The sequence below is a fragment of the Mytilus edulis genome, chromosome 6 (genome assembly GCF_963676685.1).
Source record: "Mytilus edulis chromosome 6, xbMytEdul2.2, whole genome shotgun sequence".
In the NCBI taxonomy this organism is placed as follows: Eukaryota; Metazoa; Mollusca; class Bivalvia; order Mytilida; family Mytilidae; genus Mytilus; species Mytilus edulis.
Genome location: NC_092349.1, coordinates 27159682 through 27187244, shown reverse-complemented (window position 1 = coordinate 27187244; position 27563 = coordinate 27159682). Strand labels below are relative to the sequence as shown.

The 27563-nt window shown below is 31.9% G+C and overlaps 1 protein-coding gene across 2 annotated transcripts; it reads right to left on the bottom strand.

Moving 5' to 3' along the window:
- Nucleotides 1-6455: 6455 nt before the first annotated feature.
- Nucleotides 6456-27394, bottom strand: LOC139527441 (proline-serine-threonine phosphatase-interacting protein 2-like). 2 transcript variants are annotated; one of them, XM_071322903.1, is made up of 15 exons: nt 27264-27394; nt 25596-25696; nt 24741-24815; nt 23387-23528; nt 22393-22455; nt 21838-21942; nt 17441-17486; nt 16423-16502; nt 15075-15173; nt 13221-13317; nt 12005-12013; nt 8999-9229; nt 8526-8570; nt 7836-7927; nt 6456-6972 (listed from the first exon to the last, which is right to left on the bottom strand). In XM_071322903.1, the coding sequence occupies exons 1-15, from the start codon at nt 27294-27296 to the stop codon at nt 6832-6834; spliced, it is 1359 nt and encodes a 452-aa protein (XP_071179004.1). In that variant the 5' UTR covers nt 27297-27394; the 3' UTR covers nt 6456-6831. The 2 variants fall into 2 exon arrangements, with proteins under 2 accessions (XP_071179004.1, XP_071179005.1); XM_071322904.1 differs by lacking the exon at nt 12005-12013.
- Between the last annotated feature and the right edge of the window lie 169 nt (nt 27395-27563).

Here is a 27563-nt window from a genome sequence, read left to right as displayed (position 1 = left end):
TATATGGAAATCAGATAAATTATAGCATAACAATATATTGGAACAAAAGCACTTTGAACAGATGGATAGTATTTATCTGTGAAATGTTATTTTAATTTCTAATTAAATCATGTTGTAAGTCATCTTTTTATTTAAATGAATTAATTTATTAAAAATAAGATTTCAAGGAAAAATTTCACTATGAAACAGATTCAAGAATATACTAAATCTTTAAAATATAAATTGCTCATTATTACCTCCCTTTGATAGATGAATTATACAAATTTGTTCTACCTTTGTGAAATATCTTATAATTATAGTCAGGTACACGGAAGCGTATTAGCGCCACACATTTTTTTTTTTTTTTTTTTATTTTTCTTCCTATTTTTGCGTTATAACGCAAACCTTTGCGTTATAACGCAAACCTTTGCGTTATAACGCAAACCTTTGCGATATAACGCAAAGTTTTGTATATATGTCCGTCTGTCATTCATTTCGGATGTGATTTACTAGTAGATAAAAAAAAGAAGCATACATACAAGGCCAAATCATTATAATAAATATGTATAGGAATAATGGAATAATTGAAGTGCAATTATGCATAAATTAAGACTGATTTGTGCATCAGAAAAGTATATAATTTAACAAGAAAATAGATATAGTTTAGTATATAGTCATATTAAAATTGAAAGATCAAAAATAATGTCATACAATTGTGAAACCAACCTCCAAGTCAAATAGACAAAATGATCTTTCTGCTTTAAAATGAATTATTAATAAGGAAACATTTTTTTAAATCTCAGAATATGATCAAGATTCTTTGATAGAAAGTCATTGAATTTTCATTTCAATATAATGAAGTATTTTTAAGATGCTTGGGTAGCAATGTGAATAGAGAGAACATAATTTTATTAATAAAACATCTTCATTCTATACATTTATTGCCAAAGGGTAGCTTGTTTGAATCTAACCTACTTTACACAGTTCTCAAACGAAAGCTTACTTTGGAAGTATATTTATTTTCGGTTATAGCTATATTACCAGGGTTGATTTTTTTCTTAGGTATAACCTCACTTTACTCAATTTTCTTTGTAATATATATACTAGTAGAAACATGGATATCGTTTTTGGGGACCTTTATAGTTTGTTGTTCAGTGTGACCCAATGCTCCGTGTTGAAGACCGTAATTCGGCCTATGATGGTTTACTTTTACGAATAGTGACTTAGATGGAGAGTTTTCTTATTGGCACTCATACCACATCTTCTTATATTATTCTGCTCATTATTAGTCATTGATATGATCTAGTTATTCAAGCATTTTACTTTGCAATTACTACAAAGGTGATAAATTTTAATATATACAGCCTCCTCCATTAATAACTACGGTTTCCTTTGGATCTTGAATAAGAAATAAGATAAAACAAATGTTTGCGTAATAACGCAAATGTTTGCGTTATTAACGCAAAAGGTTTGCGTTATATCGCAAAGGTTTGCGTTATAACGCAAAGGTATAACGCAAAGGTTTGCGTTATAACGCAAACATAGGAAGAAAAAAAATGTGTGGCGCTAATACGCTTCCGCGTACAGGTATATATTGATTGCGAGTAACTTATATAGTAGCTAATGGGACTCTATTTCACAAGGTTCTGTGAAATATGGTACGGACAATATATACCGGTACATGCTATCCGCATATGATACCCTGGTGATACCCTCGGGGAATTAAAAAACTCCAACAAAATGAGTGACATCGAACTAGTGGTTTTAAATAAACTCATCATAGATACCAGGATTCAAAATTTATATTTGCGCCAGACGTGTGTTTCGTCTACAAAACACTCATCAGTGACGCTCGAATAAAATGTTAAAAAGGCCAAATAAAGTACGAAGTTGAAGAGCATTGAGGAACAAAAAATCCTAAACATTTTGCCAAATACAGCAAGGAAATATATTCCTGAGGTAGAAAAACCTTATTATTTCAAAAATTAAAAGTTTTGTAGACAGTTAATTTATAATTCTGACCATATTCAATGATAAATCTTGTCAAGACAGAAGTGCTGACTACTGGGCTTGTGACCCCCTTGGGGAATTAAAACTTCACCAGCAGTGGCATCGACACAGTGGTTGTAAATAAACTCATCATAAATACTAAGATTGAAATTTTATATTAACGCTGGACGCGTGTTTTGTCTATAAAAGAATCATTACTGATGCTTGTTGAATCAAAAAATCAGTTAAAAAGCCAAATAAAGTACACAGTTGAAGTGCATTAAGGACCAAAAAAAAGTTTTGCCAAATACAACAAAGGTAATCTATATAGAAGAAGAAGCTAGATGCTTTATTACCATAAAATGGGCTCACAAGGAGCATAATATATCATTGTAATATTAATATAAAATAAACAATACAATATACATAGTTACAACCACAAATAAAAAACAACAGTTTTCACATATTAGTATATATATATATACATACTCTACAGTGGCGGATCCAGGGGGGGGGGGGGGGGGGGTTCCGGGGGTTGGAACCCCCCTTTTTTTTGGCCGATCAATGCATTTGAATGGGAGCATATAGTTGGAACCCCTACTTTACTCTGTGTTGGGAACCCCCCCTTTTTAAAATGGCTGGATCCGCCACTGCTCTTGTACATCCCTACCAAATGAATAGAACCCTGTAATTTATAATTAAACTAGTATAATTAAAAAAATCGCCTTTCACTTTGCCGACGACGCGCTTTACCACTCGACCACAATAGGCTCTTTCCATAACATAAAGATTCGGTTTTGAAGTTTGGTTGTACCTGTAGAAAACTTATTTCAAACGTGATAGCACACCCTCATTTTTACGATCCTGGTAACACTTGTTGTAAAAGGTTAACTATTCAACACTGTGTATGTAGTTCGGTGATTGTTGTTGATTCACGTCGGTTATAATTGTGTATATAGTACTAAACATACATGAAATATTTGAGACTGGACGTAAAGCAACTAGCAACCACCAATCATTAATGTAAGTGTCTGTTACAAGTCGGGAGCCTGTAATTTATTGGTTGTTGATTGTTGCTGTAGATCATATTCAATTTTGTTTTTGACCTATTTTCCAGAGTCGAATTATATAGCTGACTGCTTATTAGCACTAGTTTTCAGCAAGCCAGCAACTTAATTAAGCTATTACATCATTTCGGAATCCACATATAACTATCATTGTAATTTTTTTTATAGACAATATTTACATGTTTCGTCAGCTTGATATAAAAGAACACCGATATATTTGGTATTGGTAGCAAGATTTTTTATTCTTAAAGAAATTGGTTGCTGGCTTGAATTTGGTTTTTAGTGTTTGTCTCTAAAACAAATTCCTTGATCTTAAACATGATTAAGCTGTATTACCGGCCAAATAAATGCACATCGCGTAATTATCTCAAAATCTCAATTTTTTAATCACAATATTCCATCCCCAGCATATTTTGAGTATAGGATATTGAAATGTAATTTAGGGTTAAATAAATTCCACGTGAAACAATAGAATATATCATGTATATATGGAACTGTTATACAGTATCAAACATTTCACGGTATTTTGGGACTGAATAAGTGATTTTGCCATTTGTTAAAAGAACTTTCCATTTTGAAGTTTCCTTGGAGTTTGGTATTTTTGCTACTTTATTTCTTAAATGTAATAACAATGTTGATAGTATCCAGTCATATATTCATTACTTTTCTACTTTTGGTATACAATATCAAGAAATTAACGACGGAAGGGAGAAATATACATTGATAGTGTACAAGGTTATTTTTAAGAGTTTTACAGACATTTAACCTATATATATATTTTTTTTAAGTATGTTTTGGGTTAACATGCAGTATCTGCAGTTATATGAAGTTTGTAATTAAAGTTGACGATGACATTGTTATCAACATTCCTTGAATGATTCACTATTTTGGACACCTAAGAAAATGACAAATTTTATGATTTTGAATGCCAGATGCATTTTGAAAGTAAGCTTTTTTGAAAGGGAACCATATGGGATATATAGGTCTATTGAAGTATCCGTTTCCAACTTTTTCCCATACAGCAATGGACCAAAATGTCATCAGTACGACCATGAAGATTTGATTTTAATGTGGTTATGTGACTGTCCCAAGTCAGGAGCCTGTAATTCAGTGTTTGTCGTTTGTTTATGTGTTATATATTTGTTTTTCGTTCATTTTTTTTATACAAATAAGGCCGTTAGTTTTCTCGTTTGAATTGTTTTACATTGTCATATCGGGGCCTTTTATAGCTTACTATGCGGTATGGGTTTTGCTCATTGTTAAAGGCCGTACGGTGACCTATAGTTGTTAATGTATGTGTCATTTTGGTTTCTTGTGGATAGTTGTCTCATTAGCAATCATACCACATCTTCTTTTTTATATTTAAAGATGTAATTGGCAGTGGATTTCCAACATACAGTTTCAGTATTGAAATGCATCAGCCAAGTTATTAGGCATATGAGACAAAAGATAAAGGACAACTGGACAAGTCATGCACATTATTGTATAGTTTCACAGACCGAAATATAAAAACGACGAGTTTGGTGCACAGTTCAACTTTTCAATAATGTTGAGATTTCTTAACTAATCATTTTATTGTCGTTTAGAAAGTAAAATAACAAAAATACCGAACTTCAAAGAAAATTCAAAACGGACAGTCCGAAATCAAATGGCAAAATCAAAAGCTCAAGCACATCAAACGAGTTATATTCCTGACTTGGTACAGATATTTTCTTATGTAGAAAATTGTGAACTAAACCGGGTTTTATAGCTAGGTAAACCTCTCACTTGTATGACAGTCATATAAAATTCCATTTTATTGACCTGGTTATATCTGTTAGTTCGTTTCTATGTATATTGCATTGTTGTTTGTTTTTTGTTGTACTTCAGTGGTCTGTTATACTAAACTTTGAATTTTTCGAAATACTAAGGATTTTCTTACCCCAGGAGTAGATTACCTTAGCCGTATTTGGCACAACTTTTTGGAATTTTCGATCCTCAATGCTCTTCAACTTTGTATTTATTTGGCTTTTTAACTATTTTGATCTGAGCGTCACTGATGAGTCTTATGTAGACGAAACGCGCGTCTGGCGTATAAAATTATAATCCTGGTACTTTTGATAACTATTTCGTTGTTTTCCTCATAATGTGTTTCCTTCGGTTTTAGTTTGTAACCCTGGTATGTTTTCTGTCAATCTATGACTTTTGAACAGCAGTATACTACTATTGCATTTATTTATAGTGGTCCATGTGTCTGACGGCCATTCATTTGATGAGACTAAAGTCCTTACACCCTAGGTGTGTTTAACGACAAAACACCCTTAGATATGAATTATACTTTACGGTGTTTGATAACTGTCGAAAGATTTTTTTAACTTGATTGTATTTAGAAGATGTTTCCGCTTTCAACAAGATGTTTACTTAACAATGAATGCCATTATAGATATACCAAGTGCTTGATGCACTTAATTTTTTTTTTTTTTTTTAACAAAAACCAGAATTATTTGAAATCAGTATAAAACATCCTTTCATGTGACACAAACAGTGACATTTCATACTCTGAAAAGAGCTAATTGTGTACTCTATCTCACGCTTACGTCAATGAAAATGAATATTGAACCGTTCCTTCCAATATGTGCAAACACAACTTGTTTCTAATTTCGGAATGGTTTAATTTTTGGTTCTTTCTTGACCTTTTATAGCTTACTATGCTAATCATAAAGTGTTCCATGATCATTAGTTTTTTACATCTCTGTTCCTTTTTTAATTAAGAATTGAACGCTTCTTTTTGTAACTTCATTGGGGTGTTAAAGCGTTGACCGAAGTACATTTTGTATGAAAATGTCTAAAAATGAGCGTACGGTCAACGTTTTTACAACCCTATGAAGATACAAAAGAAGCATTCAATACTTATAATTACATTTTCTAGCTAGGATCATGAAAACACGATTTTTATTAAGTTTTTATTTATTCACCATTCCACTTTATTTTGGGACCTCGTGTCATCATGAATAATAATTTTAATGTACACGTAATGCGATAAAGGAATAACGCGAGATGTGCAGTTATAGACAATCAGAATAACGTATTATATTGAAACATACATCTAATGCAATTACTGAGGTGTAGTGGGTTTTTTTTACATGTCAATGATTGTACGAAATTCCAGTTCCAAACTAACATGATTAAGGCAAAGGAAACAAATAAGTGTAGAATTGTCCTCTTGGATCATTCTTTTAGATGGATGTTTTTATTGACAAATGACAACATTGTGTTTGTATCTTTGGGGTCATTAGGAATTATCTACAGAATTGTGTTTGTTACATGTTGGTCTGTTTGATTTATTTATAAGAACGATAAAACACAACAATAATCGAAATCGATGTGACAAATTAATGATCATTAATTGCAACGATACAGGTTTATAGGCAAATAAAAAGACTAAATAAACAAATTTATTAAGAGCAGACTTCCCCAATGAGAAAACTCAGAGAGGAATACTATAATACTGGCATTATTACATAAAATACACTGTTACCTTGAAAGTGTAATCTAAAATCAAGATGCTGCATATTAAAGAAAACTGATTTACAATCTTTTATTTAACTTTATAAAATCAAAGCATGAATTTGACAAATTATTATTCTTATGCATATACATACTTAAACACAAATTTTGATAATAAAACATAATAATTTTAAATTGATTTGTTGAAGTCAGTATATTATATCATGGCGTCGCTTTTATTCTTATATCCGGGTATTTGCAGCAATTACTTGGTTCATAATGGTGAAAATGTGATTCAAGTTAATTTTGGCTACACATATGCCTTCATCTGTATACACTGTTTGGGTATTATCCCAATTCGTCCATTTTTCATAATTTGAACACTATTTCCTGGCATTTCACGTACAATTTCTACCACTTCACCTACTTGTACATTGTGTTCCGAAGGGCTCTTTTAAAAGTAATATATTTTAATTTAAAAAAATACAATATCAGTCACCACGTATTTACCTATACTGAGTCCCTAGTTAGTTAGGAAATGCTCATTGAGTGTAGCTCCTGTGTAGATGTATAGTAGTTATATGGTTGGATAACTATAATTAATAATTGTTTCCGTTTTGATCAAGCTTTAATTTCGTTTTGTCGTTAATTTATTTGTATATGTTTAGTTTTCAATTATTGAAAACTGTTTGTATGTAATCTAGTTTGATTTTTAGTTCCCTTCCACGTTTTGATATCCGACACCATCTCAATTCATTGATTCCTTTGTAATGTATTCAAGACCGGATGTAAGTTCCACTTGATCATTTGACTACACTACCGTGATTTTAAAACTCTCACTATTGACATGATTGATGACCAGTAAAGATGTTGCAAGACTTTATATTTTTATATTTTTACCGTATCTTGTATAAATAAATGCAAAAGAAGATTATATATTTTTTGAAAGGAAGGTAGGTGTCAAAAAACTGTCCCTCAAAGTTTTCGGTCTCGTTATCTGTTTGTTTTATCACTTTGAGACGAATGAAAGCAATACAAGTTCTGTTCTTTTGTTTTTGTGCGTTTTTAGCTTATACTGATTTTATGTCATGGATTGATATCCGATATTCTCTGTTGTTCTATTTTTAATGTAGCTTTGTTGTATATTTAAATTACCTAGTATGCAGTTAAAACATGACGAAATCTCTGATAATTACCGTTTACTATATATTTATATATGCAGCCTCTCTTCTTTTTTGTTATGACCTAGTGACTTAGTTTGATGTCTGCAAAGACCTAATGACAAAGTCTCATGTCGGTAATTATTTTGCCTACCTTCGATGTGTACGGTCGTTGTATTCGACCCTGTGCTCGTTCTGGTATGACGTCATGTACATCAGAGTACCCAGACTCTGTGATGTTCGGACCTGGAAGTTAATAGTTAAATTCACCATGGACAAATTTAGAATTATATATGCATTAATTTTTTCTTAGGTAAATATAACTTAACTTAAGGTTTTTAAAGATATTGTTTGAAAAGCAATTTATATGACTTTTTGTCTTTTATCTCAAGTCTGAGAGTTAAGTGGGGCATTACATCAATGCTTCCGAATTGGAACTATGTTACAGTGTTGTTTGGAATATGAACTTTCTGGGTTATTGAGCTTAATCTTCACCCCCGTCTTTATATACTTTAGTATTTTATATACGTTATTTAAGGAATGACTGTAATATTTTATCTGTCTATGAAGAAATAACATAAAAAATGTAGTGCACACTTTATTTTAAAGTGTGCACCACTTTTTTTATGTTATTTCGAATAGGCATGAAAAATATAACAGTCATGTCTTATAATTTAATTCTTAATTTCATTTTAAATTGGAGTAATTCGTGAAAAAAATGTTGATGACGTCACGGTCAAATGACAAAATTATGTCTATGAGGTGATAAACACAACGACGTCAACAAATCAGAAGACGCGTTACATCCAAAATTAAATCATTTATTGATAATTTAAAAGCTTACCTCTTTTTGGTCTTACATCAGATATACTTGAATACCCACTAGACGCTGAAATTGTCAGTTACTTTATGAATTAAAAAAGCAAAGTAAAATAATTCATTCTTTTAAAAACACTATTTTAAAACGAAATGTAGATTATTTAGACGATATGTTGGATTTAATTTTGAATTTGTGCACTAAAATTCATTAATAGATACTTGAGCATGCTTAATACATTTTTAGGTTCAGATAGATCTACACGTATGGTCTGTCTCGATGAGTTTATTTAAAGCTACTAGCTCCATGCAACTACTAAAGGAAATGGTTTCAAATGCTTTTAAAAATGCTATATTTTGATAGAATAAAAATAATTTGCAGAATTCTCAAATTTTGAGACTTTTATATTTACTTTATGTCAAAGACATGTGTTGGAATATGTGACAATTTCTATGATAAGCTTAGAATTAACAACACAATTGTTTCTTCAGGGCACTTACTGATGTCATCATCAAAAGAAATAAGACATTGTTCTTTTGTAGTAATTCTTTCCGTTGCCTTCGGCTGTTCTATAGGACGCGCAGGAGGGGGCCTTACTCTTGGTTGTTTTGGCAAGTCCTGTGGAATGCGTTCAGGTGGCCGTCTGCTTAGTGTGGTTTTATCATTCTGTCGTGTTTGGTCGTGTCCAGAGCTGCCCTTTTTGGCATAATAATTCTCGTAAAAGACCTCAGCTAAAATAACAAAATAGTCATAGGTTAACACCCCTTTAAAAGTTTACCGTATATTCATTTATTTATTAGTGAGGCCTCTCATGGGGGGGGGGGGGTCCTAGTAATCACATAATCACCATTTTTTTGCCAATATAATCACATAATCATTAAATATTTGCTTATCTTTAGTAATCAAATAATCATAAACTAAAAATACAGTCCTAGGTAATCAAATAATCATGAAATATTTGGCTTAATAATCAAATAATCATTAAAAAAAACGGCCAAGTAATCACATAATCAAAAACCCCATGAGGGCCCTCAGTAATTGCATATCAAAGTTAAGATATTCAATGAAGATATTCTACATTTAATTAACTGAATGTATATTGAAGCTAATACAAAAAAAACTTTACTTTTCACATTTAAAAAAAGCCAGGATTTTGTCATATGTCTTGACGTCTTTTCTGTTAAATTCATGTGTTATGGTAAAGAAAATTAATCACCACCTTCATTTATTAGATTTGATTTGGTTCAACGTAATTTGTACGATGTATTACGTTTGCAGTTAGATTCAGAATAAACCGGACATAGCTACTATAGTATATTATAGAGTTGATTGTATAATTCCTACCTCAGTTTGATAATAATTAGTTTTGCAATTTTCATTGTTATTAAGGTAGATTCATGGTATACCGCCATCTTGGATTGTACAATCACAGTACAAAATCGGTCTAGTTATTTGCCCAAATCAGCAAATTTGGAAACAGATTTGCAATTTAATGGTTAGAATGTTTATTTATATAAAGAAAACTTGTTAATTTATACCATTATTCAAAATATTTTAACAGATATCAACCTTTTTGGCTTTAAAATTTTTTTTTCTTCAAATGAGCCATTTGAGGGGAGATAACTCTTTTAGTACCAAATTCATACTGGGCTAATAGGGAAATTTTGTATTTTCACTTGTGACAAGAAAACAAGTTCGGTGACACCATGTTTTCGTTTTATTTTCTTAAAACATATTATGAAACCTATCTTCTCACAATTTATTTCAAAATTCTATCTCATAGAATTTTTGTATGCTCTCTTATTTGTTTCTTCATGAACAAACTAACCAAATTTAGGCAATTTTAAAGGACTCATAGCTTGAAAAATAGCACGGTGACCCATACTTTTTATTATATTTTTGAAAAAAGCATAGTGAAATCTTCATTTTGGCAAATTATAAGAAAATTCTGTCTCAAAAAACATTTACTTATGATCTACCTTAAATGTAATATCAGTATTTAGTACAAATATAATCTTAAATCAATCCTAATTCTATCATATTTTTGAGAAATAGTTTTAGTCATTCCAATGTGACGTCATTTTTTGTGTGCTGTTTTAGAATTTCAAATGTGACGTCATTTTTTGTGCTTTTTACAATTTCAAATGTCCTGAGTGTTCTTGCATTTAATATATATGTACTGTATTCCTGTCACGTTATGTTGTAGTTTTTGAGGTACTTTCGACATTGCCAAATAAGCGGGAGGTTTGACTAGCCATAAAACCAGTTTCAACCAACTGTTTTGTTTTTAAATGTCCAGCACTGAGTCAGGAATATGTCAGTTGTTATATCCATTCTCTTTATATTGGCTTTTGTATTGGTAGCAGTCCAGTGTTTCTGTTGCTCCGTTATTTTCCTCTTATACTTTTTGTGTCTCCCTTGGTTTTAATTTGTGACCATGATTTGTTTCAGTTGAATCGATTTAAGACTATTGATCAGCGGAATACTATTGTTGCCTTTATTTCTACGGTCGTGCTATCAATATATAAGTACACACAAACATTTATAACAATTTGAACTCATTTTCTATTTATATTTGAGCTCTCAATTAACTCGTGTGATTTTGATGGCTACTTTTTAAATTTTTGTCAAATATCTAAATCAAGTTTTTATCTCAAATAAGTATACAGCCAATAAAATGTTGCGGTCGCATGCCAAGACAGAGAGAGTAAAATAATGTTAGAAAGAAATAACACCAATCTGACGTATAAAGCGATGCAGTTTGTTAATATAAAGCACACTCCATAGCTCAAATGCACTTCTTTTAAAAAAAATCTGTTTTCATCATTTAAATGTTAGAATTCTACCACTTGCAACAGTTAATTGTCATAAAAAAAATAATCCGCAATAATTCAACCTTTGTATTTTAAAGTCACTGCACATTTTCTATTTTCTATTCCGAATTTAGCAAAGAATTTATCATTGTGAATCGTCCAGCAACCAAAAATTATGTGGAATTAATTTATGAAGTACATTTATAGGCAAATTTTAATAATTGTTTTCGCTTTTCCAAAATTAGAAAAACAACGTACCTTCTATAGATCTTGGGGAAGTCTTTTGTTTCTGCGGTGTCATTTGTTCGCCGTTGACCACGTACATTCAAAACATTGAACTAACAAGAGTTACCTTTATTGACATTGTCCGATATAAGACACCATTAGTTATTTGCACAATATTAGTAAATTTTATACAATTTTTGTTGAAAGTACGATAAAATTTTGCCAGTGGCCTTTAATGGTAAATGCAATGGTCAGTAAATTTTGAATGTAGACTGCAGCTTCAATCTCGTCCCGATCGTGTAGATACAATTTAATGTCTCTGTCGGACTGTTCAAATAGGAAATAACTGTTGCTAGTGGTAGAACATATACTTTATGAACAAATGCAAAGCTCTTATAAGAGAGAGACAGAGATATACAAACATTTCTAGAGCAATTTTAAGTCCAAGCAAATCACATATAAACTCACTTGGTAATTCTATACAGGAAAGAAAATAATTGACAATAATGGTATCAGTTCACATTACATTTATGACACTGGTGGGAGATGCTTGAAACACAAATTTATGAAATATCTACTTATTATTATTGTAGTGATCTACTCCTATGTAACATCGCTTACCCATTTAGGTGTGGATAATTGATGTTCAATCATCTGAATTCTTTGTACTGTATTATGTACTATGTTTTGCAATGTAGTTTATATTTCTTCATTTTTCATTTTTATTCGTGTATTGTGTTGTCAATTATCATCTTATTGGTAATCTCAGTTGGTCCGAAAGGGTAAGCAGATCCTGCTCCACACGTGGCACGTACGTCGTGTTGCTCATGTTATTACAAACCCGGTAAATAGTCAAATTAAGAAGGTCACATTCGTAGTGAAAATGGAAGTGGATTGTTGTTACGACATAAGGAACATATCCGATATCATCTGCGAAACGAATTTATCATAACGGTCACCGGTACACCTGAGATCACCCCCAGTTTTTGGTGGGGTTCGTTTTGCGTAGTCTTTAGTTTTTTATGTTGTGTCTTGTGTACTTATATTTGTCTGTTTGTCTTTTTCTTTTTTAGCCAAGGCGTTGTCAGTTTATTTTTGATCTATGAGTTTGACTGTCATTTGGTATCTTTCGCCCTTCTTTGAAAACCCCATGGAATTAAATAACTGTATACGCTATCAACCAACGAATAAACTCATCATAAATACCAGGATTAATACAGTTAGTATAAAAAGTAAAATAGCATTGAGTACCAAAAAAAAATTGAAATGTTTTGCTAAACACAGCTTATATAATCTATACCTAGATTAAAACAAAATTTTAGTATTTCGGCAATTATTTAATATGTATATGATTGAGTATAAAAGCAGTTTTAAATGCTGGCTACGAATCCTGAATAATTCCGAGGTGGCATCCGTTTTTGAAAAATGAGGGTCTTGATAAGGTTTATAGAGTAGAGACAGAAATACCGAACTCCGAGGAAAATTCAAACAAGTCCGTAATCAAATGGCAAAACCTAAATCTCAAACACATCAAACGAATGTATGTGGGAGTTGTAACCTTATTTTTGTCAAACTTTTAACATTGACCATATCAATGCATATGGGAACTACTTAAATTTAACAACAATGACAGATGTCTTATAACAAAATGGGAAAATAAGTTGCTCATTAAGTGGTAGCGTACCTGGCCTTTCTGAACCTGTTTTGTTTTTTTCAATAAAGTCATGTAATTCTTTGTCTATGTCACATAATTCTAACATTTGCCGAACATTTTCTGCACACTAAAAATAAAAAAAAAATGTCGGTTATTCAATAGTATAAGATTAAATGCACTATTCGCAGGTAAAACTCACCACACAGTGATTGGATTATGTTAAGCGATGCCCTCTGTCGACGTTTGATTATAGAAACAGCACCGTTGACTTTAATTTGCCCTTAAAGGAACAATTGCAATGTCGATATATTTAATTGCATCTTCAGATTGGTTTCAGATAAAATTTTGACTTGATAGACTTTGATACTTGTAGTAGGTGTTCTTACTAATGGGTTTGTTCGTTTTAAAATAATAACATCCATAGTTGATTCTGTCCTAATAGATATACATTTTAGGTTTTAATCAATCTTATGATACATGATACATGTAGTATGCTGATGAGAATTCAAACTAAATGGAAAATAATGTAATTTAAGGTAGATACATGGTATACCGCCATCTTGGATTGTACAATCACAGTAAACAATCGGTCTAGTTATTTCCCCAAATCTGCAAATTTGGAGACAGATTTCGAATTGAAAGGTTAGACTGTTTAATCATTTAAAGAAAACTTGGTAATTTATTGTATAATTCAAAATATTTAAACAAATATCATTTTTTTGCTTTTAGAATCATTTTTTTTTTCAAATGAGCCATTCAAGGGAAGATAACTCTTTTAGTAAATAATTTATACTGGAGTGATAGGGATTTTTTTTCTTTTTACTTGTAGCAAGAAAACAAGTTCGATGACACCATTTTTTCTTTTTATTTTCTTAAAATATATTACAAAACCTATCTTTTGACAATTTATTTCAAAATTGAATCTCATAGATTATTTTTATGCACACACATGTGTTTTTCCATGAACAATATAACTAAATTTAGGGAATTTTCAACGACTCATAGCCTGAAAAATAGCACGGTGACCCATACTTTTTATTATATTTTTGAAAAGAGCATAGTAAAATCTTCATTTTGGCTAAGCATAAGAAAATTCTGTCTCAGAAAAATATTTACTTATGATCTACCTGAAAGGTTTTGGAGTAAACAGTACTCTTATACATAAGATAGTTATGACTACATTGACTGGGGTATCGATTATTGTTGTCATTGAACATTTTTTTAATTGGTTACCTATGGATAATATTTCGACCGATTACGAGATGTCTTCATTTTTTACTGACGTCAGGATATGAAGTATTGAAACCCGTTTTGTTTTGTTTTGTTTCTGAAAGTTTTGACTAGTGATTCAATTTAAAAGGATGTAGTATGACCTGAATACACTTATTCTATTTTATACAATTTACATTTCGTAATGCTTTAAGACGTCAAAACTCCACGTGAAATAGTGAACTAAATTAGTTCATTTTCTTAGGTTCATTCTTATAGATGATTACAATTTATTTTAATTCTAATAACTCTGTTAAAATAATTCCACTTGGAATCAAGTTATCAATTTACATGCACTGCACAATTAATGGAATCGATACCTTGATAATGATCCTCATAAGTCGGATAATCCTAAACTGAGCATGATCTACAAAGGCATTGAAGACGCTTATCATGTCGACGTACCCTGTCCTATACTTGAGTTAATGCAATTCCCTCATGATTTGGGTTTTACCTCGGTTTGTACGATTGAATAGATGGATGTATGAAACATGAGCATAACTATTTTTGCCTCTTATTACCTCACATTGAAGTATCCTTACTTATGATTAATATTAAAATTATTCTTAATATAAAATTTAGCTTTTGAATCAAATGATTAACATAAGATCTTACCTGGTCATGGTCTACACATGTTTGGGAGTCTATATTAGTACATTTCCAGATAAGATCTCTCAGAAGCTCAATTCTCGCTTCTTCAAGATGTTCGAATTCCTGCAGAAATTTTTTTTTATAAAAAGAAAAATAACAAATTATTGAATTCCAAGGAACATTTAATATGCTAAGTCCTTTATCAAATTGTAAAATCAAACGCTCAAACACATAAAACGAATAAAAAAATAAAAGTCATATTCCCGACTAGGTAAAGGCATTTCCATATGTAGACATATGGTGGGTTAAACCTGTTTTATAGTCAATTGATATAATGCATATTAAATAAACAATCTGAACAGGAATGATGAATAAGAGGGAGGGGAGTGTGTAAGGCAATAACTTTTTAAATCAAAATAAACGCTTAAAATACTAACACAAGCAATTGAAAAACTCGTAGTCAAAATTGGTAATGAGCAATTCCACGAGGTCTTCCACGGGCTCTTCTTCAAAGGAAGAAGTGGTTAAATATTATTAAGGGCTTGATTTAAATAAGTATTACCATACATTTTTACCTTAGAAAATAGCTATAAAACCAGGTTAAATCCACTATTTTCTACATCAGAAAATGCCAGTACCAAGTCAGGATTTTGACAGCTGTTATCCATTCGTTTGATGTGATTGAGATTTTTCTCGAAGTTCAGAATTTTTGTGATTTTACTTTTTGCTCTTTTGTACACAGATAACTGAAACGTACGCACAAAGCATAATTCTTTTCGGTAGCATGTAATTTATATGAACATTGACTGATATTTAATTGTTCTACGAAATTACGGAATTTGTTAACATATTTTTATGAGTGGTGATATAAGGTTCATGACAGGATGCCTTTGGATTAGCTCTTTATTTGCAACAAAGATAAACGTTCCAAAATCTACCTAAATCAATTATCTACTGTGGATTCATTTATTTTCGTGAGTATCAATTTTCGTGGATTGCTGAAAACTTGCATATTCGTGGATATTTGATTTCGTGGTTTTGACAATCTCTGTATACAAAGACTATTGGCAATATGTTGTTCGTTGAACATTTGAATTCGTGGTTCCCCTGTAACAACGAAACCCACGAAAATTGGTATCCAACGAATACTAATGAATCCACAGTATTGAAAAATCATTTAGAAATGCTATAAGCCAGTTAGACGTCAAGGTCCTTAAACTGCCTGTTTTTAATATCCATTCAATAACCAAAATCTGAATTTGATGTACATTTGTGTTAACAATTAAAAAAAATAAGACATTCTCGTCTTGAAGTACCTTGCATTATAAATATGATAAAACGAAATTTCAAAGAAAGTAAACTATGTAATTACAGAACATGTGTTCTCCATGTCTTTTTCCCATTGCGTTCTTGTGTTCTCTAAAGTTTCTATGCTGTTCTTGTAGGATTGATCTGGAATAAATCAAATGAACTATTTATAATACACTAAATAGATATAAACAGATGTTTTACATTTGTAAAGTTGGTTGATATAGTTAAAAGTTTAATTTTTGTAAGGTTTTGAATAAACCTAAGAGTTCGGTATTTGTTTGTCTTATATATTTCATATTCTCTAATACAATTATAATTCTGATATTTTTTGTCAATTTTTTGTCAAACCGTTTTAAAGAGTTTATATCGTTTTCATATTTATTCATAAAAGAAGGTTGATTTCTTATCAAATTACAATCACGATTACCCGCTAAACGAAGAAAAAAATAGTGTTACTTCAGAGACTTATTGACGAAATGTATATCCGAACGGGGACCGGCTATCAATCGAAAACTGCTAGTAAAATAATATTGCTGTAATATTGCAATGCCATGTTTGTATACCCTTGGGATTATAGCTTCACTGCAATGGCATATGTGTGTGTACTCTTGGTACTTTGTAATTGACTATAAATTTACCATTCTAGAGGCTGTTGCAATACATATGGTAATCAAGGCTTGCTGTTATGGGATATCTGTTTATCCTAGAAGTTCAAAGTACACTGTTATTCGCTTATTGTGCATCATTAGCTACCAAAGCATGTGTGTCAATAGCTATCCAAATACACTAGTACTGTTGTAGGACATAGCAGTATCATTTTGCGATCTAGGTACATTGAGAATGTTTTTAACACTTGAATTTGCGAATCAGGTAACCCCGTGAGCTTTTAGTAAACTCTTGAAAATTAAGGTGTACTGAGATGACCGTTTGTTAACATTTTTGTGACCTGGGAGCAATGAAGCGTCGATGGAAGTGTTTAACGAACTTGACTGGCTATACAGTCTTTGCACGGTCGGCTCACGGAGCAATGAGATTAAATGATATCGCATTGCCTATTACTGAAAACGAAATGACGTTACCTGCTTGTTCCATAGTTTCAATAGCTTTATCTTTGACTTTCTCAATCTAGAATCGAAAAGTAGTATGAGTTAATACAAACTAAAATATATATTTTTAAACTTTTATCTGCCTTCCACATGGCTGACCTTTCTATGGATACTATGTCCCTCCCTTTAACTTGATTCATTACCACATCGATCTTAGCCAAGCTAACATTGCGGCTACAAACTTATACTAGATGATTGCAAGTGTGTCCGTTGTACCGTTGTATATCACATGTTCATTTACATATGTTACAGGGAATTTGTGAAATCCCTGGATTTTGTAAAATCACTGAAATTTCATGGAATTTGTAAAATCACTGAACTAATTAGTGATTTTATAATATCCCTGATTTTGACTAGTGATTTTACAAAACCCCTGAAATAATTAAGAATTTTTTTACAGATTCACTGATAAAAAGTTTTATTTATTTTTATTAAAAATTTCTGTGAAAAAAACCTACAACAGTAACACTCAATAAGTTTGAGGTTAATCTAGCCTTTAGTTTAATATTAAGTGAGCAGTTTACATGCACTATACAACTGACATACTGTAGAATAATGGCTCAGACACAGATGTCTTTAAATAATATAAAAAAACACATACACACAAAAAGTTACTTCAAATAATTAAGGTAAAATTGAAATGCAACATTATGGAACCCGGGGGAAAATATGATGAAATTGTGGAACCTGTTGTCAATGAGCAACAGAAAGAAGACAAAACAAGCTTTTATCACTACCTTGTTTGAAAGAAAGGTACTGTTTATTATAGTTTTTTTTCTGTAATTACTGTAAAAAATAAAACCAATTATATTAAATTTTCAAAATCAACTATAGAAATGGAACATTAGGTTGATTGCTGTCATAAGAGAAGAAAAACACATATGCTAGGTATAAAAAATTGAGTGGGTGAGGGTAAGTGATCCAGTGGCAAATATTACATGCATATCAGAGCAAGATCATCATATTTCTGTATGAAGTTTAATATATATGTTGTGTACAAGTTATTATTTTGTACAAATTATAATTTTTACAAAAAAATTGTACAAATTATTATTTGTATTTTAACTTTGTACAAAAAGTGCCTGTACAAATTACAATTTGTACAATATTTGACGAAAATTCACTTATAACTTGTGCACTAATTTATAATATGTTGTTTGGGGAAAAAGCATTGATACACACTCCAGAATTGTTATTGAATGACCACACAAACAGTTCATCTTATTTATCAAATATTTAAGTAGTTCTTTATCATTCGTTAGAGCAGGTAAGTGAATTGTGGCTGCGGAAATTGCACAACATCTTTTGACAATCACATTATCTGGTGCAGGAAAATTCAGAAGTGCTGTTCCCGCCTATGCATTTCCACGACCCTGGACAACCTGTTTTTTAAAGGCTGCTAAACTGCTTTACGTATTGAAAGTTGAAGCTCAAGAACTGTTGCTGTAAATAAATATGTGTCTTTTAGAGCGTCAATTTAACTTTAAGACATAAATAACCTGTTAAAATTTACAGAGATTTCCTTATATTTGGTACCAAAAATCTCCAGATTCAACAATTACGCCATAAATATTTTGAAGACTGGTTTGGACACGATCATACTGAGGAATATGTATAATGACATAAACAACAAACAACAACTCCTGATTATAAGTTACTGTCTTGTTTTCTTGGTAAGATATTAGTCTTGAGTCTACCGTCCACACAGCGAACGCTTTTTAGTAAGAATAATCGGTGTTTCAATGTGTCATACTCAATTTTACTATAAGGTCATGATTATGCTTGTCCTTGGTGTTCACATGATCGTTCTTTCATGTATCATTCCCTGCTAGGGTTAGAACCTTTTAAACAAATTTCTCTTTCTCATCGACCATGTTTACACAATTACATCAACTGAGTAAATGACTAGAAGAGTAAATAATCATACCTTGGATATATATAGCTTTGGCATCTTATTAAATCAATTGACCCCAAAGTAATTAGTCGTTGCATAGTGTTGAAGAAGAGACAAATGTGAAAGTCAAAAGATGCAATTCTCGATTGCTTAATTCACTCACCTGCTCAAATGAATGATATATAACTACTTATGTATTTTGTACATACAATGTACTGTATGATCATTTAATAACAATTCTATTACGGTGTGTTCTAATGCTTTTTTCACCAAAATCCATGTTATAAATTGTTGTACAAGTTATAAGTGATTTTTTGTCAAATATTGTACAGGCACTTTTTGTACAAAGTCAAAATACAAATTATAATTTGTACATTTTTTTTGTACAAATTATAATTTGTACAAAATGATAACTTGTACACAACATATATAAAGCAAATAAGTGTTCTATTATTGATTTGATGCCTACAAAATAACATTTACATTAAAACAAAAATAATAATAGAGACAACAGAAAATATAGGTAAGAATACTTTGTTTTTTACTTGCATGTTAATGAATAGGTTCAAACCAAGCAAAAATAAAAAAAAAGTTTTACTTTCTTTGGTCATTTATCAGATACATGTATTCTATCACAAAGTGATATAACTTTGCATAAGTTTTTAAACTTTCTCAACTCTTGAATGTAGGTATGAAGTTCTGCAATGAGGAGATTTGATAAACTCGTTAACAAACTCTATTCATCAGAGGAAGATGTTTTAAAAATATAATGTATGTCTTGAAGACATGAACAGCATACATGTTCAGAAAATTCACATATCAAAAAGGTATGGTGATAAGGACAAAATGGTATTAAAAGTATGCAAAAAGAAAGTGTGCAAATCTTTCATACAAATAAATAGAACTTTACCAGGAACAATGAGAGGAATGCCAACTAAAATAAAACGTAGAGCTGCTACAGTAAACTAAAGGTATTCCATGTCGTTAAGTCTATACTAAGCATTTGAATTTTCCGAAAAGACAATTTGATTTGATACAGACATGCATCGAAAAGGAGAGCATTTATGTAACAGTAGACACAGGTCTCCCAAACTTGCCATGAAAAAATAAGTAAATTCACAGTGGTCTAATTATCTGTTTATATGCCTTTTAAATTAAGTCATTATCATTATACACTAGTTCTAGCTCATAGTGTTTACTAACGAATATATTTCAAAATCATTAGTGATCAGTAGTCTTTTTTTTTTAATTAAGAAAAATACATTTCTGATAGCAAGTTGTACTTTATTGTAATCAAATAATATAGTGTTACAAATTCCCTGTCACATATATATATATATATATATTTACAGATCTAACATTGTTGGGTTGATGTTTAGACGAGTTGTATATACATTATGTACACAGCCATGTATCACCATCATTGATGGCGATCCGATGGATACATCTGTTGTAGAGTTGTCACTGACTCAGACGTACTTATAAATATAATTATTTTCTGTGACTGTATATTACATTAATTTGTAGGATCCTTTACTATAGATAATTTAGCTGATCTGTAACAATAACATCTTCATGCCTTATATATATCATGTACTGTAGTACGCAGCTAGATTAAAACTGACGAGGAAAGGTAACACACGGCCAGCGAAAGCTCTTTTTTAGAGAGCCCAGGTGGTCGTGTGGTCTAGCGGGACGGCTGCAGTGCAGGCGATTTGGTGTCACGATATCACAGTAGCATGGGTTTGAATCCCGGCGAGGGAAGAACCAAAAATTTGTGAAAGCAAATTTACAGATCAAACATTGTTGGGTTGATGTTTAGACGAGTAATATATATGCAGGCGATTTGGTGTCACGATATCACAGTAGCATGGGTTCGAATCCCGGCGAGGGAAGAATATATATATATATATAACTCGTCTAAACATCAACCCAACAATGTTAGATCTGTAAATTTGCTTTCGCAAATTTTTGGTTCTTCCCTCGCCGGGATTCGAACCCATGCTACTGTGATATCGTGACACCAAATCGCCTGCACTACAGCCGTCCCGCTAGACCACACGACCACCTGGGCTCTCTCTATATATAAGACTTCTTGATTGTAACCCATTGGTAGCCGAGAGGTTTCATCGATATGTTGATGTCATTAATACATAACAGATTTGAGGAAGGGGTTCGATTCCCATAAGTGAACAAAATCAGTAAATTAGCAATTACAAACTTACTGCAAAAAGGCACAAAAAGGAAACAATTGAATATAATTTAGAGAGTCCATCTCAGCGATAGATTTCGTAAATTCGAAAATAAGCACAATTATTTAGAACAAGCTTGACAAAGATAGAAACAACACAATACCGAATACTACAAAATAAGCAACAATAGTCACTCAGCAATGCAAAACGGCGACATGAGGTGCACATGTGTCTCAAATCTTAAGTTTAATGAATGTTTTATGTTTAATATAGAAAAGCCTTACCTTATCTAGGTCCTTCGTTTTCACAGTGACACTTTGTTTAGCATTGTTGAAAGCCTCTTCAGCGTTATCCTTTTCCCGACATCTTTGGGTGTATTTTTCTTTAAGCTGGAAAATTTATGAACATGTTTAATTAACGAGAATCTAGTTTGATATACCATGGATAACTTTATTACTCAAAGTGACTGAATAGATCTGGTTTGTAAGTATACTAGTTTTGCTCAATGAGTACAACATTTTTTGGCTATTGACATTGGCGGATCCATAACTTTTTAGAAGAGGGGAGCCCACTGAATGACCTAAGAAGGGCTTCAGTCGTGCTTCAGTGATTCCCTATGTAATCAACTAAAGTTTTTTTCATAAAAGGGGAAGGCAGGCCACACAGACCGGATCCCTAGATCAGCCTTTGATTGACATAGAAGTAAATTTACTCTATTATGAGTGTGCCAATTTGGTGGATAAGTTTTTTTTTATTTTTTTTATATAAAAGTAATTACAGGAAATAGGACTCGCGGTAACTAATAATAATAATACAATTATCTAAATCGAAATACTCACTGATATGGTTTGCTTATAAGATTGTTGCTTTAATTGATTAGATTTTCTTATTATTTCGTCAGTCTGTAAAAAATACATTTCTGTAATGAAATAGTTTACAATCTCAATCCATTTTAATTTTAAACAAATTAAAATCTGTGCACTGCTGTTAAAGGAAACTATATTAATGAACATAACGCTTTAAGAATTTCAAATCAAAAGCTTTAATAATATCATTTATCCTATGAAAATCTCGAGTTATCTAGCCATAGTAACGATATCGGTTCATGCTCGCAACTGAGACACTAAATTAATGCACTAAACCCAAATTGTAACGAAAGGCGGGCGCGTTACATTGGTTCCTCCGACGGGACTTTTCATAGTACCTTCATTAGAAACACTGACATCCAAATTGACTTTTTCTGAATTTAATCATTTAATTTATGTCACCCTATTAGTCTATTAGTAGAACTTAAATAGATTATAAAAGACAGAAAAAAACTCTAATTTTTTTTATAAAGGCAAATAACAGCTCATCAAACCGCCTGTTTTTGATAGCACTAAGCGTGGTTTAAATCCATGTTTCTTTGTTACCCTAAGCTGGGGTCACACATTTACGATTTTTACTGCCGTCCTTGACAGGACCATTCCCGATTAAAATTTGTCAAAAGTCTGATCAAGATCCTGTAATGCGGGGTTCACACATTGCCGATTATTGCTCCCGTTTGAGATCAGACAGCGATACGACACGAAAAGTGAAAAAGTCGGATTAGATAACCGTAGAAACTCAATGTGCACTATGTCCAGCGACCATTATATGTTTACACATATATATGTGTAAAAAATATAAATATGAACAAAAAGACAGAAGTACAAAATGAAATAAAAAAGGCAGGTTAAAAAATCTGACAAATAGAACACTTGACAATATCAACCAACATAACGAATGCATAGCATCTATCATATTCCTTTAGTTACTTGGTAAACTATTACATGTAATCTGAAATTAACGTACCGCATGTCTTTTACTATTCTGGTCACCACTAAACTCAGTTAACTCCCTTTCCAATGAGAGAAATTGCTTGGCTGCCAAGTCATGAACAGCTGACATTTTCTCCGTCTCTCGCTGCAGCTGTAAAATCGACCTCCCAAGATCTCTGAAAGACATACACACAAACACACATAAAAATAATACAAATATAAAATACCTAAAATCATAACAATAAAACAAAATGAACCATACAATAAGTAGGCATTGTAGTCCGGCGGCTTTGTAAAAAATTGTGCACATCCTTACATTTCAAATGCCTCCCTATCTGAAATAAAAGAGTAATAGTTGAGGAAGGTCTATGCCAAATTTCATGCTTGTAACAGGATGTGCACAATTCGTCTGAAATATGCTTGTAGCCGCCGGACTATTGTAGCAGTTGATTATTATAAACCAATTACATATTGTTAAAGAGAAATGTTCTGAAAATAATGTGATTAAAACAACAATTAGGGAGGTTTAAAAACAAATTTAAAAAATATGCAATTATTTTATGCATTAATAAATCAAGCTAATACCGTACGTGCCACTCTAAGTAAAATTCGATTTGTTCTTGACTTCACGTCCAGTAGCAAAAAGTTCATAGATATTTAGGACGAGATCAAATTATTAATAAATACAATAGGGATGTATTGTAAATTAGTAAACAAGGATGAAGGACATGACGTTTAGATTGCAACAGCTTACCTAACCCTTCAAGAAATCTTAAAATTTGCAAAGGGCTTGGCAGTCTGAATCACCTTTACGAGGCATCCGATTTAATGTTCTCATTCCAACCAAATGATGATGCATATTTATATATTCTGAACAGCAAAACAAACACTCGAAAACGGAAAATTGATCAAATTAACCTGACTTTTAATACAAATCAAGATCACTTTACAACTGAACTGCAAAATATAGCACGAATTGTCAACAATACGGTGTCAGCGTTTTTGTTGTTGATGTTTTTTTTCCTTCTATAGATATAAGAAGATGCGGTATGAGTGCATATGAGACAACTCTCCATCCATGTCACATTTTATAAAATTAAACCATTTTAGGTTAAAGTACGGTCTTCAAGACGGACCATTTGCTCACACCGAACAGCTAGCTATAAAGGGCTCACAAATTTACTGGTGTAAAACCATTCAAACGGGAAAACTAACGGTCTAATCAATGTTCATATTTGCATAATTCTCTTATTCTTTACACTCTCTTTCTTTATGATACATAACAGAAAATTACTGTTGCATGCATTTATATATTGTTTCCTTTATTCAAAACTCTGTACAACCGGTTATGCTATAATCAACGCGAACAGAAAAAAAAATCAGCATACCCCATCTCTTCTGGGTTACCAATTTTCTTCACAGCGATCGACAAAGCCTTTGAATAGGCTTGTTCCGCTTTTATTCTAGAATAAACAAAAGGCATGCATATTGTTATTACATTTTAAAACAAGAATGTGTCCATAGTAAATGGATGCCCCAATCGCACTATCACTTTCTATGTTCAGTGGACCGAGAAATTGGGGTCAAAACTCTAATTTGGCATTAAAATTAGAAAGATCATATCATAAGGATCAAGTTTAAAGTTGATAGGACTTCAACTTCATCAAAAACTACCAAAAACGTTAAACTGAAGCGGGACAGACGGACGGACGGAAGAACGAACGAACGAATGGAGACGGACGGACGAACGAACGAATGGACGGACGGACGAACGGACGAACAGACCAGAAAAATAATACCCATAAATGCGCCATAAAAAAGAACAATACCTGCTTATACAAATATCCCGTTATTAGTAGGTCATTGCATAAATATAGTGTCATCGACTAATGGGTGATACGGGTTACTAGAAGATGCAACGAGGTGTGAGTCGTCGTCTTGTTTTCAAACTTGACGTTTGAAAGAATTGATATAAAAGCACCGTTCTTCTTCTTTGGGTAAAACAATATTTATCATTGGTGTTCGTGATAACCGACATATGTGTTAATGTGTCGTTTGATTGAAACTTGAATTATAATTCTCGTTAAAAACATTTGTTTTTCCATTTGGAAATTAGAACGCCATGTACAATTTCCAAAGGCTGTGATTCCATTATTGCATGAACAGGTCTTTAAAAACAAAACAAAATCGTTACTCATAATGAAAATCAGACTACATCATCAGTCCTAGATTAATAAGTATACCTTTCTTTGAGGAATTCGTCTAATTCTTTACACATTTTTTTGCCTGATTTTAATCGTTGACATAAAATTTCATAGCCTCGAACTCCTAAAAAATCAGCTTCCTATGGTAAAAAAACAGAAACAAATTAAACAAATACAATAGTGAGTATTTTATATTCCGGATTCAAAGCCTGTGTATTTATCTGACGAAAGAAATTAATGAATCTATACCACTGAATACTAGCCATGAATATGATGATTGATTCACTGTTAAGTTGCACTTGTATTGCTTTGTAGTGTTCAAGTGGTTTTTTCTATAAGGGTTTGGATGTGGGTCGTAATTTCGTTATTTCGTTATTCCCCATTTTCTAGTTAATTTTTCTCTTTTCTTCATGTTTTTGCATATTATTCTCTATTCCTTATACTTTTGAGATCCCTTCTTCCATTATTCTTTGTCTTCATTTTTGTCATTTTTTTCTATTCATAATGTTTTTACTCATTTCTCTCATTTCTATATACCATATTCATAGATTCCTAGTTTATATTACAGATCAACATTTATTTAGACGTTCTAGTGATCTATAAAATTACATTCTCTTATTCTTACACGATTTATGGTGGCCGGATGCGGACATTTGACCTTTTCGCAGTTTTTCCTTTTTCCTTTCACTTTGCAAACGCGAGATCGAGAAATCAAGAAATCAAAAAATCGGGAAAGCGGGAAATCGGAAAATCGGGAAAGCGGGAAATCGGAAAATCGGGAAATTGGGAAATTGAGAACCGAGAAATCGGGAAATTGAGAATCGAGATATCGGGAAATCGGGAAATCGAGAAAGCGAGAAAACGAGAAAGCAAAAATGCGAAAACGCGATAGCGAAAAGTTGACCATGCCTGATAATGTCACATAGAAAGATCAATCGGCCGAAGGAAGGATTGAATTTGTCTGCATACTAAACAAAAAAAAATAGAGATACAGATTCCACTACCAAATCTTTTACAAGACTATATTGATCCACTCTTGACAGTTAAATTGAAATAGGTAAAACGCTCGGCATGCTCGGCAAGCCTTGCGTTTTCAATTTGAAGTGGACAATCTCGAGTGGACAAATATTGTATCAGACTCGATACAGTGGTAGAATCTATATCTATCTATAATTACACAATTCATATAAAACTAAACTTCCTGTTAAACTAGGATGTAGATAAGTTATACAAGTAGTCACTTCATGTAGTTATATCTTTTTACCGGGTCAAAGTCAATTAAAGTATAGAAAGGAATAGAAACCGACACTTGCACAATCAAGATCAAACACGGAAAAATCATAAAACATTCATGATTAATAAAGGAAAAGAAAAGAAAAAAACAACAACAGAAAACATATGTAGATTTGAAACAGCACGGTCTGTCTTAGTCTGCATCATTCAATTCAATACAGAAAATCCTACTGAAACCCAAAGAGTCTGCTTATAGCGTTTCTAATCTGATTTGAATGTATTCCTAAGACCTATAGCCAGTAAGTATTGCACTGTGTCTATATATACACTGTCATAGTTGAACATGTTGAATACATGTAGTTATCAAATTCTATATTTTAAACAAAATAATATATGCATTCATTTAAGCAAAAACAAACCAAAAGTAATGTAAAAATCAGTATTACCGATCGTTATATGTTAAATTTAACTTACCCAAAACCCGTCAACAAATTTAAGTCTTGTCATTTTGATCGAATGAGGAAGTTTAAATCTATAAATATAACCTGTATAAAGTTCAAAGATAAAGATTCTTTGATTATGTTAAACATTTTAAAGTGTTTATATAAAGTAAGTTACGTTAAGATGCAGTTGAGTGCATACTTCCGCAGTGTACTGCAGCTAGTGGTCTAGACTATGTCTTCCCTATCATAGATTCGTTAAAACGTAATTTAACAAAGAAGAAAAGGGGGGGGGGTCGAGTTATTGGAAGCTTTGGAGCACCTTAATTGAAAC